Raw genomic sequence first — 13,304 nt, forward strand, 5'->3', positions numbered from 1 at the left:
CACCCAAACACCTCAGCTGAAGGTATCCAGAGCCATTCCCTGCTCCCTCACACAGGTAGATTTGGGGCCATGGACCTTGAGAAGCCCCTCCATCAGCTCCTGCCAACAGTGGGCTCTGCTGGGGTCCAAAATGCTGGTGGGTACTCACAGTTTCATCCTTGCCCTTGTTCTTGAACAACTTCATGTGCTCACTGTGCTTCCTGACCGGCATCTTGGCAGAGTTGAGAGAGGTGCTGGAACCCTCACGTGCTCTTGGGGGTCAGACAGAGCAGGGTCAGGTCACAGCTGCCCAGCACCATCCCCTGCCAGCCACTGAGAGGGCTGGCACCCTCCACTCCCACCAGCAGCCTGGGCCACACATTTCCACCCCACACTCCCAGCAAGGGAGACACTGGAGATCCCCTGCCCCAAGCAGGGCTTGGTAGGATCCTCACACACTGCAGCTGAGCCTCTGAACTAAATACAAGCACAAGCTACCACTTAATATCAGGCTACAAAAATTACAGCTGCTGCAATCCCAGGAGGAAGCCAGACACAGACACCCCATGGTGACAGGAACATCCCTTCCTCCAGCCCTGATCCTGAGGCTTTTACATTCATTTTGACACATAACCCAAACCTGGCAAAGCCTCTTGCCTCCAAAAGGAGAAGCTCAAAGTCTGATTTAAGGACACACAGCCACATCTAAGCCTCTCACTCCACCACAGAGCCCAACCTGGCTTCCTCCACCTGTACCCCAACTAGGAAAGGCCCATGGTCACATGCAGGGACACAAAGTGACCAAGTTCAGCTGATAAAAAGATTTCTGGAAACCCAGTACAGGCTGCCAGGGGAACATCATGAAATAGGGTCAAATAGGTCAAAATAATTTCTAAGCAACTCCTAGCAAAAGCCAGAGATACACACACAAATACACCAAGACTTGGCCTTCAGACAGCTTTTGGCAGAAAAACAAGGCTTCCAGCCAGCATTAAGGGAGATGTTTTCAGAGCAGACACCATCATGGGACCCCTAAACCCAGGTTGTGCATCAACACACACAGGGGCTGATCCCACACAGATGGTGCTTCCTCTCCTCCCCTGCAGGCTTACAGCCAACACCTGCAGCTCAGAGCAGCTTCCAAGGACTCCCTCACATCACCCTTTTAAGTTCAAGGTTTCAGTGTTTCTCATTCTCTCCCCCTGCTTCCTGTCCCAGTAACCAAGGCCAGGCACCAGCAGCATCAGCTCTTATCCCACCCATCCAGCTGCAGACCTCCTCCAGCTTCCAGAAGGGCCAGGCTGAGCCATCCTTTGGCTCAACCCACCATCCCCCATGGCCTTAATCCTGACACCCAAACATCAAGATCTGCTCCAGCCTCCCCTCCTCTGTTCCCACAACAGAGCCAAACAGCCCAGAAAGCCTCTTCTTTTGAGGAAGCTTTCTCCACCCTATCCCAGCAGGAGGGCACCACAGCCCACCCACTGACCCCAACCAAGCCCCAAACAGCCAAGAATTTCACAATGGGGTACAAGAGAATAAACAGCCACCCAGTACCCCAAAAGGGAGAAAACCCACTTACTCTAACTCTGCCTCATACCCCACACAACCCTCAACTGCCTCTTTTATTCCCCCCATGGGGCCATGCACCCCCAGTTCCCCTCCACGATTGGCTCTTCCCAGGACAGCCCCCCATTATCTGCACCTGCTGCCTCACCTGGATGCACCTGGAGGAGGAATGGTGGTGGCTGTCTTCCTGGCTGGGCCACCACTCAACCCCCAGATCTCCTCCCTACATTTATGCTTTGCCAGCTTTGGCCTTGTTTTTTTGCCAAGACCCTTTGTGGGTGATGCCAGCCTGTACCTGTACAGTGTCCTGGGCTGTCGGGGACAGTCTGGGCTCTACCACCCCATCACTGTGCAGGGCACAGGCAGTCTGGGGTGCCCCTTTTTTGTGTCTGGGCAGCTTGTGGGTGGTGCTGCAGGCCAGGAGAGCACCTCCTCCAGTCAGAGGGGCCCAGGACCAGGGAGCCAGGCAGAATCAGCTGCACAGAGGTTTCAAATGAGCCAAGAGAGGATTAAGCAACTTGGAGCATCATCAGGCACTGAGCTGCTGGCTGGCACAGCAGGGAGGTGGCAAGGAGAGAAACCCAGCAGGAACCCATTATCTCCATGAGTCCTTTTGGCCAGGAGCTGCTGGGCAGCACACAAAGTGCTGTGTTCTGTGCCCATGACAGTCTCCATCAGTCAGGAGATTATTTACATTTATTATTTGCCCCAGTCCTGCTCTTGCTGCTCTGGCCAAGAGGGACAGCAGCTCCCTGACCCCCAGATGACCACTGCAGCAGGGCTTGGCTGCAGCACTGTGGGCACTTCTGGGGACTCTGAGGTGCTGAACACTTCCTGGCTTGGCACCCCCTGCACACCATCACCCTTTTTAGCAAAGCCTCATAAAACCCTCTTGGTGTGTGCAGGGTGCCAGCCTGGTCCAGCTGATGGGGAAGGGAGGAGCAGTGTTTCCCCAATGGGTAGGGAAAGCAGCAATTAAAATTTTTAATTAAAACCTGACTTTAAACCACTTGACATCTTTTTTCTATGAGGGAGATGGGGAACAAAGACACTCAGAGCTGCAGGAAGGTGATGCTGGGATGCAGATGGGAACTGCACCCTCCACACCCCTGGAGGGGGTGTGCACTTTCCAGCTGTGCACACAGAGCCATTCCAATCCAAATTATAGGAATTCAGGGAACAATCCCAGCATGGAAATACCTATGGAGACACACTGTGCAATACCCTGGCTGCTCAAAGTCCTGGATTCAAGTCCTGGGGTCACACCAATTCTGCATTTCAAAGCAAATAAAATGAGTTGTACACGGCCTTATGTGGAAGGTGATAGGAGAGGTTTGAGAAAAGACCTTCAGAGAAATCTGTTGTTTGTAGGCATTAAAAAGCCAGTTGTGCTAATCCTGGCTGCTGTGATTTTAAGCTTCAAGTGCCACTGGTTGCATTATCTTGTTTCTTGGCTGCTTGAGACAGGAAAATTACATTTCAATTGCTTTTTAATTCAACTTAATCTGGTGCAAAAGTTAGCATGCACCCTCTAATTTTGTTTTCTGAGCATTTTTTTTCCACTAATTCCTAATCAGCCAACACTAAATCAAAACAGGCCTGGCTCAAGCTGAAATAGATGAGTCCTCGCAACCTTGCCAAGCAATTTAATTAAATTGGCTGAAAAATCACACCCCAAGGTAAGTGGGGGCAGCCTCCTGCACAGGCCAGCCCCCATCTTTTGGTCCCCTGCCTGGAGAGCTCTCGCCCAAGGTGCTGCAGGACGTGAATGTGAAACAAGGCTGGGAGAAGTTCATGGTTATCCCAGGCTGCTCTTTTTCTCCCTGCTCCTTCCATTCCCTTTCCACCTGCCAAGCACAATCAGCCCCATCCAGTTCAGTTCCCTGTCACTTCTAGTGCACAGAGGGAGAGGATGGGGAGAGAAAAACACGTGTAATGGATGAACATCCCTCTCCTTGCCCTTCACTCTGGTCCCTGATGTCATGAGAGGTGGCACTGCCACGCAGTCGACCCCAGGAGCAGGCTGAGGATGAGTGGGGTGGATTTGAACCTGTGCTGAGGACACAGAGATCAATATTTTCCAAATGGGGAAGGGAACAACCACTGGAGAAAAGACAAGTTTTGGGTTTCAGCATAATAAAGAGGTATCACAGCTAATGGAGAGGAAAGGAGATAAACCCCTAAATCTACATGACAGTGTCCCCTGAGCTCAGCCTTGTGCGTTCAAGCTGAAAATCCACGTTGTGACAGGTATGAGAAGCTGCAGTTCCAGTGCAGGGTTTTTTTGAGGCTGTTCTCCCCCACTCTGCCACCCTTCACCCCACACTGCACCTCAGTGAGGCTCTGACTGGGGTAGACTTGAAAACACTCATTTTAAGCCATGAGAGAAAAGCCCTGATTTCCTCTCCTGTGTTTTTCATGTTTCTTGCATGGATTTACCTTCACTGCATGTGGAGAAAGGTACTGGTCATGTGGCATCTTTGTGGCAGGGAGAGACGAGGCAGGAACACCCTGGGGTCCATCCTGGGGTGCTGCACAGGCACAGAATCTGGTTGGAGCAACCCCTCTGTGAGAGGAGAGCCTCAGCTGGATGGAGAGAAGCAGAGGAAGGGGTCCCTGCCAGCCCCTGAATGCTGCTCTCACACAATGTCCTCTCTGTCAGCAACAGTGTAGTTCCATCAAATGAACATCAACAAATTCATTTTACTTATTAGTTACACTAACACCAAGGAAATATCCATGTGGGTTCCTGAAACAGCTGATGATGTAACTGCTGGTGGTCTATAAAATCATGATGTGTCCTGATTGGAAGGGACCCATGAGGATCAGAGTCCAGCTCCTGGCCCTGCCCAGGACACCCCAACAATCCCACCCTGTGCCTGGGAGCACTGTCCAAATGCTCCTGGAGCTCTGGCAGCCTTGGGGCCGTGCCCATTCTCTGGGGAGCCTCTTCAGTGCCCCAGCACCCCCTGGGGGAAGAACCTTTCTTTCATATCCAGCCTAAATCTCCCTGACACAGCTTCATGCCTTCATGGATGTGCAGCATTCCTGAGTGTAGCAGGGATGGAGCCTGGAAATTCCTCCTTGTTCAGTTGGGATCCATCCTCCTGGCACACAATCTGTGAGGGAGCAGTGCTAACTCCACAGGCTGCACTGGTCCCCCCTGGAGTGGCAGAGGTTGGGCAGCTTGTGACCTCCCCAGCAGCAGCACCAGCTTCTTGTCAGAGCTATTGTTGGTGCAGCCACCTCGGGCGGGAGCCGGGATCGGAGCCGCTTTGTGCCAGGCACGGAACAGGCACGGAATAATGACAGCCCCCATCTGCTACAGTCTGTCTAATCAGGACATGCAGAAGGTGGGAGAAGGGATTTATTGTTATCTCTGCCTTACTGCTGAGCCAGAGGCAGAGCCGAGCACTGCAGCTGGATTTTCTGAGGCTGAAGGTTCAGTTTGTGGTTTCCTTTAATTTAGTGGAGCAGCCTCAAAAATGTGGTCCTGCTTTTCTGCCCCTGTTCCTCTGCAGCCAGGGAGCCATGGGCATGTGTCAGTTCAGAGAATCATGAAATTGTTTGGGTTGGAAAGGACCTTAAAACTCATCTCATTTCAACTCCCTGCCATGGTCAGGGACAGCTTCCACTATCCCAGGCTGCTCCAAGTCCCATCCAGCCTGGCCTTGGACACTTCCAGGGATTCAGGGACAGTCACAGCTTCTCTGGGCAACCTGTGCCAGGGCCTCCCCACCCTCACAGGGAAAAATTCCTTCCCAGTATCCTATCAAACCCTGCCCTCTGGCAGTGGGAAGCCATTCCCCCTTGTCCTGTCCCTGCAGGCTCTTGTCCCAAGTCCTTCTCCAGCTCTCTTGGAGCCCCTTTAGGCACTGGAAAGGTCTCTCAGGTCTCCCCAGAGTCTTATCTTCTCCAGGCTGAACAGCTCTGTCAGCCCATCTCTATGGGAGAGAAAAGAAGGAGGAGGAAAAAGAGGATGAAGAAAGAAGTATGGTTTTCCATAGTTTCAGTTGAAACAGCTCCTGCTGTGGCTGTGGGATTCTGTTGTGCTTTTCAAGGCAAAGTGTTCTTCAGGTCCTCTTCCCAGCCAAGAAATGGGATCACTCGGAAATGTAGGCACTGAAAACCAAAAAGGAAATTAATCATATTGACATTGTACAGAAGAGATTTATATTTATTGCTAAAGAGGCCTGGAAGAGTTGGGAATTCCCTGTGAATCAAGGGAAAGAGGATTTGTGTGCAGGAAGCACTTGTGGATAACACCGATTGTCCCATCAGCTGGGCTGGGAGCTCCTGCTGAGCTATCAGAGCATTGAGAAGGAGAACAGCAGCAGGGCTGTGTGAGTTGTGGGAGCTCATTCCCACTTTCCAAAGGCAGCTGTTTGTGTCCATTTGGCTCCACTGTAAGTGGATGCCCCAGAAAACCAGGACAGCCCTGGAGTGCCTGTAACTCCACACCAGGCTGAACGTGAAGGAACTAATTTTAACTTCTGAGCATCCTCCTTTCTGCCAGCCACGGAGGGATTAGAGTAACAGTTTTTGAAATTATTTAAAAATAACATCAGACTTAATCAGTGTTATTTATTAAATCCATTATCTTCTGTCAGTTATGGGACACTGATTCTATAATCACCTATGGCCAAAATCTTACTTTTTTTTTTCCTTAGCAGGGCCCAGCAATAATTCTTCCTTTAGTCCCTGACTCTGTAACTCAAGGAGCTGAAACAGAGAAATCTATAGTGCATTTGGGCATGAGGCACAACGGAGTCATGAAGAAACCTTGGCATTAATCAAAAACCCACATAATTTTGTATAAATCATGCATGGCCTTGCTCCACAGCACCTACCAGGAGAAAGGCTAAGGTGCTCTCTAAAGGAGTGGAGTGCCTTGTAAATCATGCAGGAAAGAGAAACTCCATGAAAACACCAGGAAATCCATATAAATCATGGGGTCTTGAGCCTCTGGATGTCTCTTTGCTGTCAGGGAGTCCATGTGCAGCTTAATTAGAGGAGGGGATGAGTTTTCCTGCTGCCAGACACTGCTCACCTTGCTCCAGTGCCTCTGATTATCCCAGCTGAGGACAGCATTTCAACAGAAATTAGTGCCTTTGTTTAAAATGTGTATTTAGGGGCTTTCCTTTGAAAGCCGTGCTTAGGAAATGCTAAAAAGAGGATTGGACATGCATATTTCACCTGATCCAAGAGCTGCAGGTAATTTTTGCTAAGCCCAGAGTTGATGTTCTTCTCTGTTGCAACAGCTTCACATCTCACACAAACTGATTTGGGAATGAGCTTTTGGGGAACCCCCCTGGTAATTCCATCTCCTTGTGCCACCTCCTTCCTGCCACTCCACTGCTCCGAGGCCTGTCCTGGAAATGTGACAGTGTAACAAATTGTATGTAAAAATGTAAAGCAAATTCTGCAGGACCCACCGGTGTCCTGGGCTGATCCCACAGGGTGGGCAGCAGGGCGGGGGATTCTGCACCTCAGCTTCACTTTCTGAGACCCCGCTTGGGACAGTACTTCCAGCTCTGGGGTGTCCCTCATCACAAGGATGAGGAGCTGCTGGAGTGAGCCCAGAGGATGCCACAGAGATGCTCCAAGGGCTGCTCTGGGGAAAGCTGGGAGTATTCACCTGGAAAGGAGGAGACTCCAGGGAGAGCTGAGAGCTCCTTCCAGTGCCTAAAAGGGCTCCAAGAGAGCTGGAGAGGGACTTTGGACAGAGGATGGACAGACAGGACACAGGGAATGGCTTTCCAGTGCCAGAGGGCAAGGTTCGATGGGATATTGGGAAGGAATTTTTCCCTGTGAGGGTGGGGAGGCCCTGGCACAGGGTGCCCAGAGAAGCTGTGATTGTCCCTGGATCCCTGGAGGTGTTCATGGCCAGGCTGGATGGAGTTTGGAGCAGCCTGGGATAGTGGAAGCTGTCCCTGTCCCTGGCAGGGGGTAGAAAGAGATGAGCTTTAGGTGTCCTTCCAATGAAACTATTTCATGATTCTCTGATTCTTTAATTCCTTGCATTGAGTGCTACAATTGAAAATGTGACACTGAAAAGTTGGATACCAGGAAGACAGACTTGAACTTTGCTTTCCTGTACCCTTCCCTGAAGCTTTTGATCACAATGCACAGACTGTCTCCTGCAGGATCTGTGACTCACTGAGCACCTGGTGGGATTTGAAAGGCCTTGGCATTGTCCCCATCAGACCCTCTGTGTCCCACGAGCACTGATCTGCCCTTGTTTGGTTAGAGCCTGGTCGTGTCTCTGTAGAGACAACATCCCTGCAGCCCTCACAGGAATACACTGATCCTCCCCAAGCAAGCACAGACAACAGCTGAGAATGAGGTTGCAGCTTTCATTATTTTCTAAATGACTAATAAATGCAAAAACTTCTTGCAGTCTCCTGAGGCAGATCTTTATATAACCCTGTGATCCTTAAGCAGGGCTTTCTGGTCCGGATTCCATTCCTCCCCAAACCACCAGAGACCAGTTTGCTTGAAGTACAACCCCAAAGTGCAGCATCCAAGCTGAGTTCCTTGCTATTCCAAAGCTTGTCACAACAACACAAAGGCTGAGGCTCTATAACAAGCAGTCATAAATGGTTTTGTACTGCCTGTTCCTCACCTTGTCCTCCTCCACTTACACCCTCCTTCTTTTTAACTAGGAATGTCACTATGGACACCTGGGCTGCTGTGTTTAGCCTGGGATCCCTGGCAGCACCAAGGAAGAGACAAGAGCCTTTCTTATGTGTGGTCTGCACTGGACAGGTGGAATGCAGGCAAGGTACATGCAGGAAATTCTTCCCTGTGAGGGTGGGGAAGCCCTGGCATAGGGTGCCCAGAGAAGCTGTGGCTGCCCCATCCCTGGAAGTGTCCAAGGCCAGGCTGGACAGGGCTTGGAGCACCCTGGGATAGTGGAAGGTGTCCCTGTCCATGGCAGGGGTGGAACAAGATGAGCTTTAAGGTCCTTCCAACCCAAACCATTCTGGGATTCTACATGGGCTGACCTGCCTTTATCTGAAGGCCATTTTCCAACCTGAAACAGAATTACGCTCCACATCCCTTCAGGCAAGAGGGCTGGACTCTCAGTCTCACTTTAACATGATGAAGGAATCTGTGTCAGGGCAAGAAACTGAGCCCACACCAAAGGCAAACATCCTGCTTAGCAGACAACTCCCTCCACAACCCGTGGTCTGCAGGGCTTGCTGTGCACTGCTATCGGGACACGTCACTCCAAAATCTCTCCTCTGTTCTCTGAGAGAGCCTTCCAATCCCCCTTCCCAGATAATGAAATCATAAGGGGACATGGCTGGGGGAAGCAGCTGCAGCCCAGCCCAGGCTGTCCCAGCAGGTTTTGAGTGTGGTGATGTGCTGGAGCAGAGCGTGGCCAGCGAGATACAGGACAGGGCCTGGGCTGTGGACATGGCTACAACACGTCATTAAACTCAGCAAGAGGCACCCTTGGGAGCAGAAAGCAGCCTGGCTGAGTCCTGGCCCTTGCTGATGTGTCTGTGAGCTGAGTGGGCCAGCAGCTGTTTCAGGTTTACCATTCCGCCTTGGATCACTGTGTGGAGAGATCCAATAGCTGCCTTTGCAACTCTCTCCTCCTGTGTGGTTAAAACATTTATTTTTTCGAGTTACACATGAGCAAACAGGTCAGAACCCATTACTTATTTGATGCATTTCACATCCTTCTCTAAGATGTTGGGTTGAGAACTGTTTACAATCTCCATTCACAGATTCAAGGTTTGAAATAATTACCTTAAAAAGCCCAGAAAATATGACTTGCTTCAGAGAGATTCCTGAGGAGTTAATCACAGTTCTCAGCATTCAGGACTCCGGCTGGCCATGGTTTCTGTGGTATTATTCTGCTCCTGACGGGACATGCTGAGTTCCTAGAATCAGATTTTCAGGGTGAATAGTCAGTTACAAACTCAAGAGGTGGGTGTAACATGAACTCTCTAATTTTCACCTCAAAGCAGTTGTTTATCTGAATCTTCCTTCTTGGAAACTCAATCCCAAGCGTGTTCACCCACAACACCCACAATGGCAATCCTGGCAGGGTAACCACATCCCAAACGCTCCAGCTGAGGCAAATATAGCAGAGAAATACTTAGGGCTGATACAGGAGCTGTTGTCTTTCATGTCTTTCAGGGCAGCTCATACCCACTGAGTGACTGAAACATGCAGGATGCTAGCACAACAGCTTTATCCTCCCTGCTTGCAGCAAACACACAGGGTTTATTCATCATAAACATGGGGCACAGAAATGATTTTAAAATGAAACTTCAGTTCCATCACCAGCGTGGCTGCTCCTGCCAAGGGTTCAGCCTGAGGTTTGCCTGCCAAAGATCAGGTCTGATGAAATCTGCTATTTCACCTTGGCAAGAAAATACAGCCAAGGATGTGACTTTGCACAGAAGTTTATTTAGACGATCTTTCTATTTCAGCCTCTTATCCCCTACCCCCCAGCAGCTGAGTTTATAGAACACCCTACAAGGCAAGACAAGAAGAAATGGCCCCAAAACAAAGCATTATTTGAGGTCTCCTGAGGGATTAAAACTTCCCAATCAGGCTCCCAGCATTGCCACCCCCCTGGACATACAGATAGGAATATGTTGTCTCTTTTAAAATGTAATTGCTGGTTCAGGCTCTTTGGACAGCTCTGAAAGAGCCTGGCCAGGCCTTGCAAATACACACCTTCCAGGACCTTGCGTTTAACCTGCTGTGTGTCGTGGCTGGGAAGAGGTGTGAGATGGAGAGGAGGAAGGGCCACGTGGCAGCAATGGGAGGCAGAGGCAGAGAGAGAAAAGGATGGTGCCTGGAGATGTGTGTGGAGCCCATCTGGATTTATAGTCACTGTTTTATATCAGGTAGACTTGAATTCACAGGTATTTTAATCATAAGTTTATTAAATTCCACATAATCTTGAGGAAATGAAATCTCAGAGTTTTAACTCGCCCCCAGCTGTTGGCATGGCCTTACCCCTTCCTTGATTTTTGGGTCTACATTTACCCCTAAGCTTTTAAAAAGGCCACTCCTTCTGGCTTCAGACAGAAAGGTCAGAACAAAATAGACTTTTGTAGGTAGGTTGTCTGCCAAAAAATGGGCTGACACTGGGTGGACATCTCTGAAGGTGTAAATTGTCTTCATGTCCTGACTCAGTTTCCCCAGCTGAGAAAGGATGAGGTATAAAGAATTTAAAGTTCCAGAAGAGTCTGAGCCCTACACCCAAGAAACTCTGTTTGATGCAAGTATGAGCTATTTTGGGCTGTACACTTATTTTCTGTAGGTGCTGGTTTAACATTTCATTGATCTGTTCCAGGGACCACGTTAGTCCCTGTGTTTCAGGGAGGTGATGGATTAAGTGCAGACCTGAGCCAGGGCTCAAATATACATTGCAAATCCAGGCATCTCAACCCAGCCAGCCTACAGATTTAGCTGTGTAGATTGAGAGGGGAAATGACTGCTGAGCTGTTACATTCCTTATCTCTGCCTGATCAAAGCAGAAATGGACAGAGGAAATTTCTCCTTCCTGCTTTGCAGGTGAAATTCACCCCAGAGCAGCAGATTGCAGCTGAGGGTGTCACACCAGGATCTTTCAGAGCTGGGAAACTGGTTTCCAAGGGCACAGCCCTGCTGCCTTGGAGTCCTTGCACACATATATTTTTAGCCCATCAAGGTTTTCAGGAGGATGGTGGGGAAATGAGATCACCAGGACAGCCAGGGCCATTGCTGCCTCCCACCAGTGCCAAGTTGTCCTGACTGCAGCCCAAGCAGTGGCCTCTAAACCAGACCCTGGTGGCCAGAAGTCCCCTCCCCAGCCCAGGGGCTTCTCCCTCTGTGCCCATCCTGACTCCTGAGCCGGCTGAGTCACCAGGCTGGCGCCCAGCATTGCTTGGGGCTGCAGAGGTGGGACGGAGAGCAGCCCTCGGCCTGGGCAGTGTGTCCCTGCTGCCAAGGAAAGCCACAGCACAGCCCCTGCTCCCTTTAATCATAGGAATGATGAAATCAGCCTCGCCTCTGCAGGGAGCAGCAGCTGAGCAGGTAGGGCTGGTCCCCAGGGGCACATCTTTGGCTGCTGGACACCGACACAGCGCTCACCATCAGCTGTTGCCTTGGCAGCTTTAAAGCTGGTGCAGATGTGTGGGTGGGGGAAGGAAAACTGCCTGCAGTGTGGGACACAGTCTGCTCCCAGCACAGAACAGGTCCCAAAAAATGCAAAGCCTTGGGACATGAGTCACGCCCTTGAACTCCCCTGCTCCCTCCTCTGGAATGGCTTTGCCACAACTCAGGTTGTGACAAGAGTGAAAACCACCATGGGCCATGGGAAATGGACGTGCTGTGGACTCTCCTGGTAGTTTTTGGTGGCTGGGGGCAGAAGCTGATGAACCAGGTCCTCCCTTTCGGTTTCCTCTGAACCCCCACCCAAAAACTGCCCTCACCAGAATCGGTCTAACAGAAAAAAAAGATTGGAGAAAAGCTCCCTGTTCTCAGCCACAGGCAGGTTCCCAGTGGCCTGGGCCTAGTGAGGAAGGCCTAAGAGAAAGTAGGAATATTCTCCCTATTTTTTCCCAGTCAATCTTTTGTTTTCTGACTCCTCTTAGGAGCTACCCACCCATATTTGGTATCTTCCTTCTGCTGCAGGTTCCCATTGAACTGGAAGGTATCACTGGTGTGAAGAGGACACCATCACAGGAAATTCCATGTTTTCTTCAATCTGCTTCTCAACAATATGGGAAACATTGCTGTCCTTCTCTTTTCCTTCTAGTTTTACCTTCTACCCAAAAGAGAAGCCAAAATGACTGATGGTTATAAGGAAGAGGGTGTGAATGACACTGACCCCATACAGCTCCTGAGTCTGCCTGAAAAAGAGAAACCTGAGGCCATGAACAAACCCTGGGACAGATTTTTCCTTCTGGGTGAAGAGAAAGGGTTTCCTTGTTAAAAGCAAGTGGCAAAACACCAGAATATTTCAGTTCTCTGCATTCTTTTGCCCTCTCTACAAATTAATTCCCTGCACTTTATGCCCATTCATAAAACAGGGGGGAATCTTGATCTGTGGCTGCAATGAATCCACACTCACACAGAGCTCTGGGGGCTCCCAGGTGGTCTGGAAATGGGAATAAATAGCAGTGGGAGGAATAATCACAGTGTTTGCAGAGAGCATGGAGATTCCTGAGAGAACAGTGCTGTAGAGCAGCCTCGGGGATCCTCAGCCAGGTGGGATTTCCCAGCACTTTATTTCCTGCCACCTGCACAACCAAAGCATAGTAAAAAGTGTTTTATCTGGGTAAAATATTGTGAAGAGCAGGTTATTCAAATAAGAAAGGAGACATAAGCATCAATAATCAGGGACAAAGACCCAGTCTTTTTTGTCATGATAGCAATGAGGAAAGTTGTTTGGCATCAGCTAGAGAGAATTCCACCATACTGATGGCAGCTCCTCTCCTCTCCTCTCCTCTCCTCTCCTCTCCTCTCCTCTCCTCTCCTCTCCTCTCCTCTCCTCTCCTCTCCTCTCCTCTCCTCTCCTCTCCTCTCCTCTCCTCTCCTCTCCTCTCCTCTCCTCTCCTCTCCTCTCCTCTCCTCTCCTCTCCTCTCCTCTCCTCTCCTCTCCTCTCCTCTCCTCTCCTCTCCTCTCCTCTCCTCTCCTCTCCTCTCCTCTCCTCTCCTCTCCTCTCCTCTCCTCTCCTCTCCTCTCCTCTCCTCTCCTCTCCTCTCCTCTCCTCTCCTCTCCTCTCCTCTCCTCTCCTCTC

At 50.3% G+C, this 13,304-nt stretch overlaps 1 protein-coding gene across 5 annotated transcripts in view; it reads right to left on the reverse strand.

Annotated features, from left to right (window-relative positions):
• Nucleotides 1-13,304, reverse strand: part of KPNA7 (karyopherin subunit alpha 7) — a 49,559-nt gene that overhangs the window by 6,321 nt on the left and 29,934 nt on the right. For 3 of the 5 annotated variants that reach the window (XM_053957467.1, XM_053957466.1, XM_053957469.1), the window contains 3 exons: nt 9,310-9,443; nt 3,988-5,670; nt 149-251 (listed from right to left, as the gene is read on the reverse strand). In XM_053957467.1, coding sequence (XP_053813442.1) covers nt 149-211 — 63 coding nt within the window. In that variant the 5' untranslated portion in view covers nt 212-251; nt 3,988-5,670; nt 9,310-9,443. The remainder of the gene's footprint in view (nt 1-148; nt 252-3,987; nt 5,671-9,309; nt 9,444-13,304) is intronic. The other 2 variants (XM_053957468.1, XM_053957470.1) reach the window with 2 other exon arrangements.

The sequence above is a fragment of the Vidua chalybeata genome, chromosome 16, assembly GCF_026979565.1.
Source record: "Vidua chalybeata isolate OUT-0048 chromosome 16, bVidCha1 merged haplotype, whole genome shotgun sequence".
NCBI classification, from domain to species: Eukaryota; Metazoa; Chordata; class Aves; order Passeriformes; family Viduidae; genus Vidua; species Vidua chalybeata.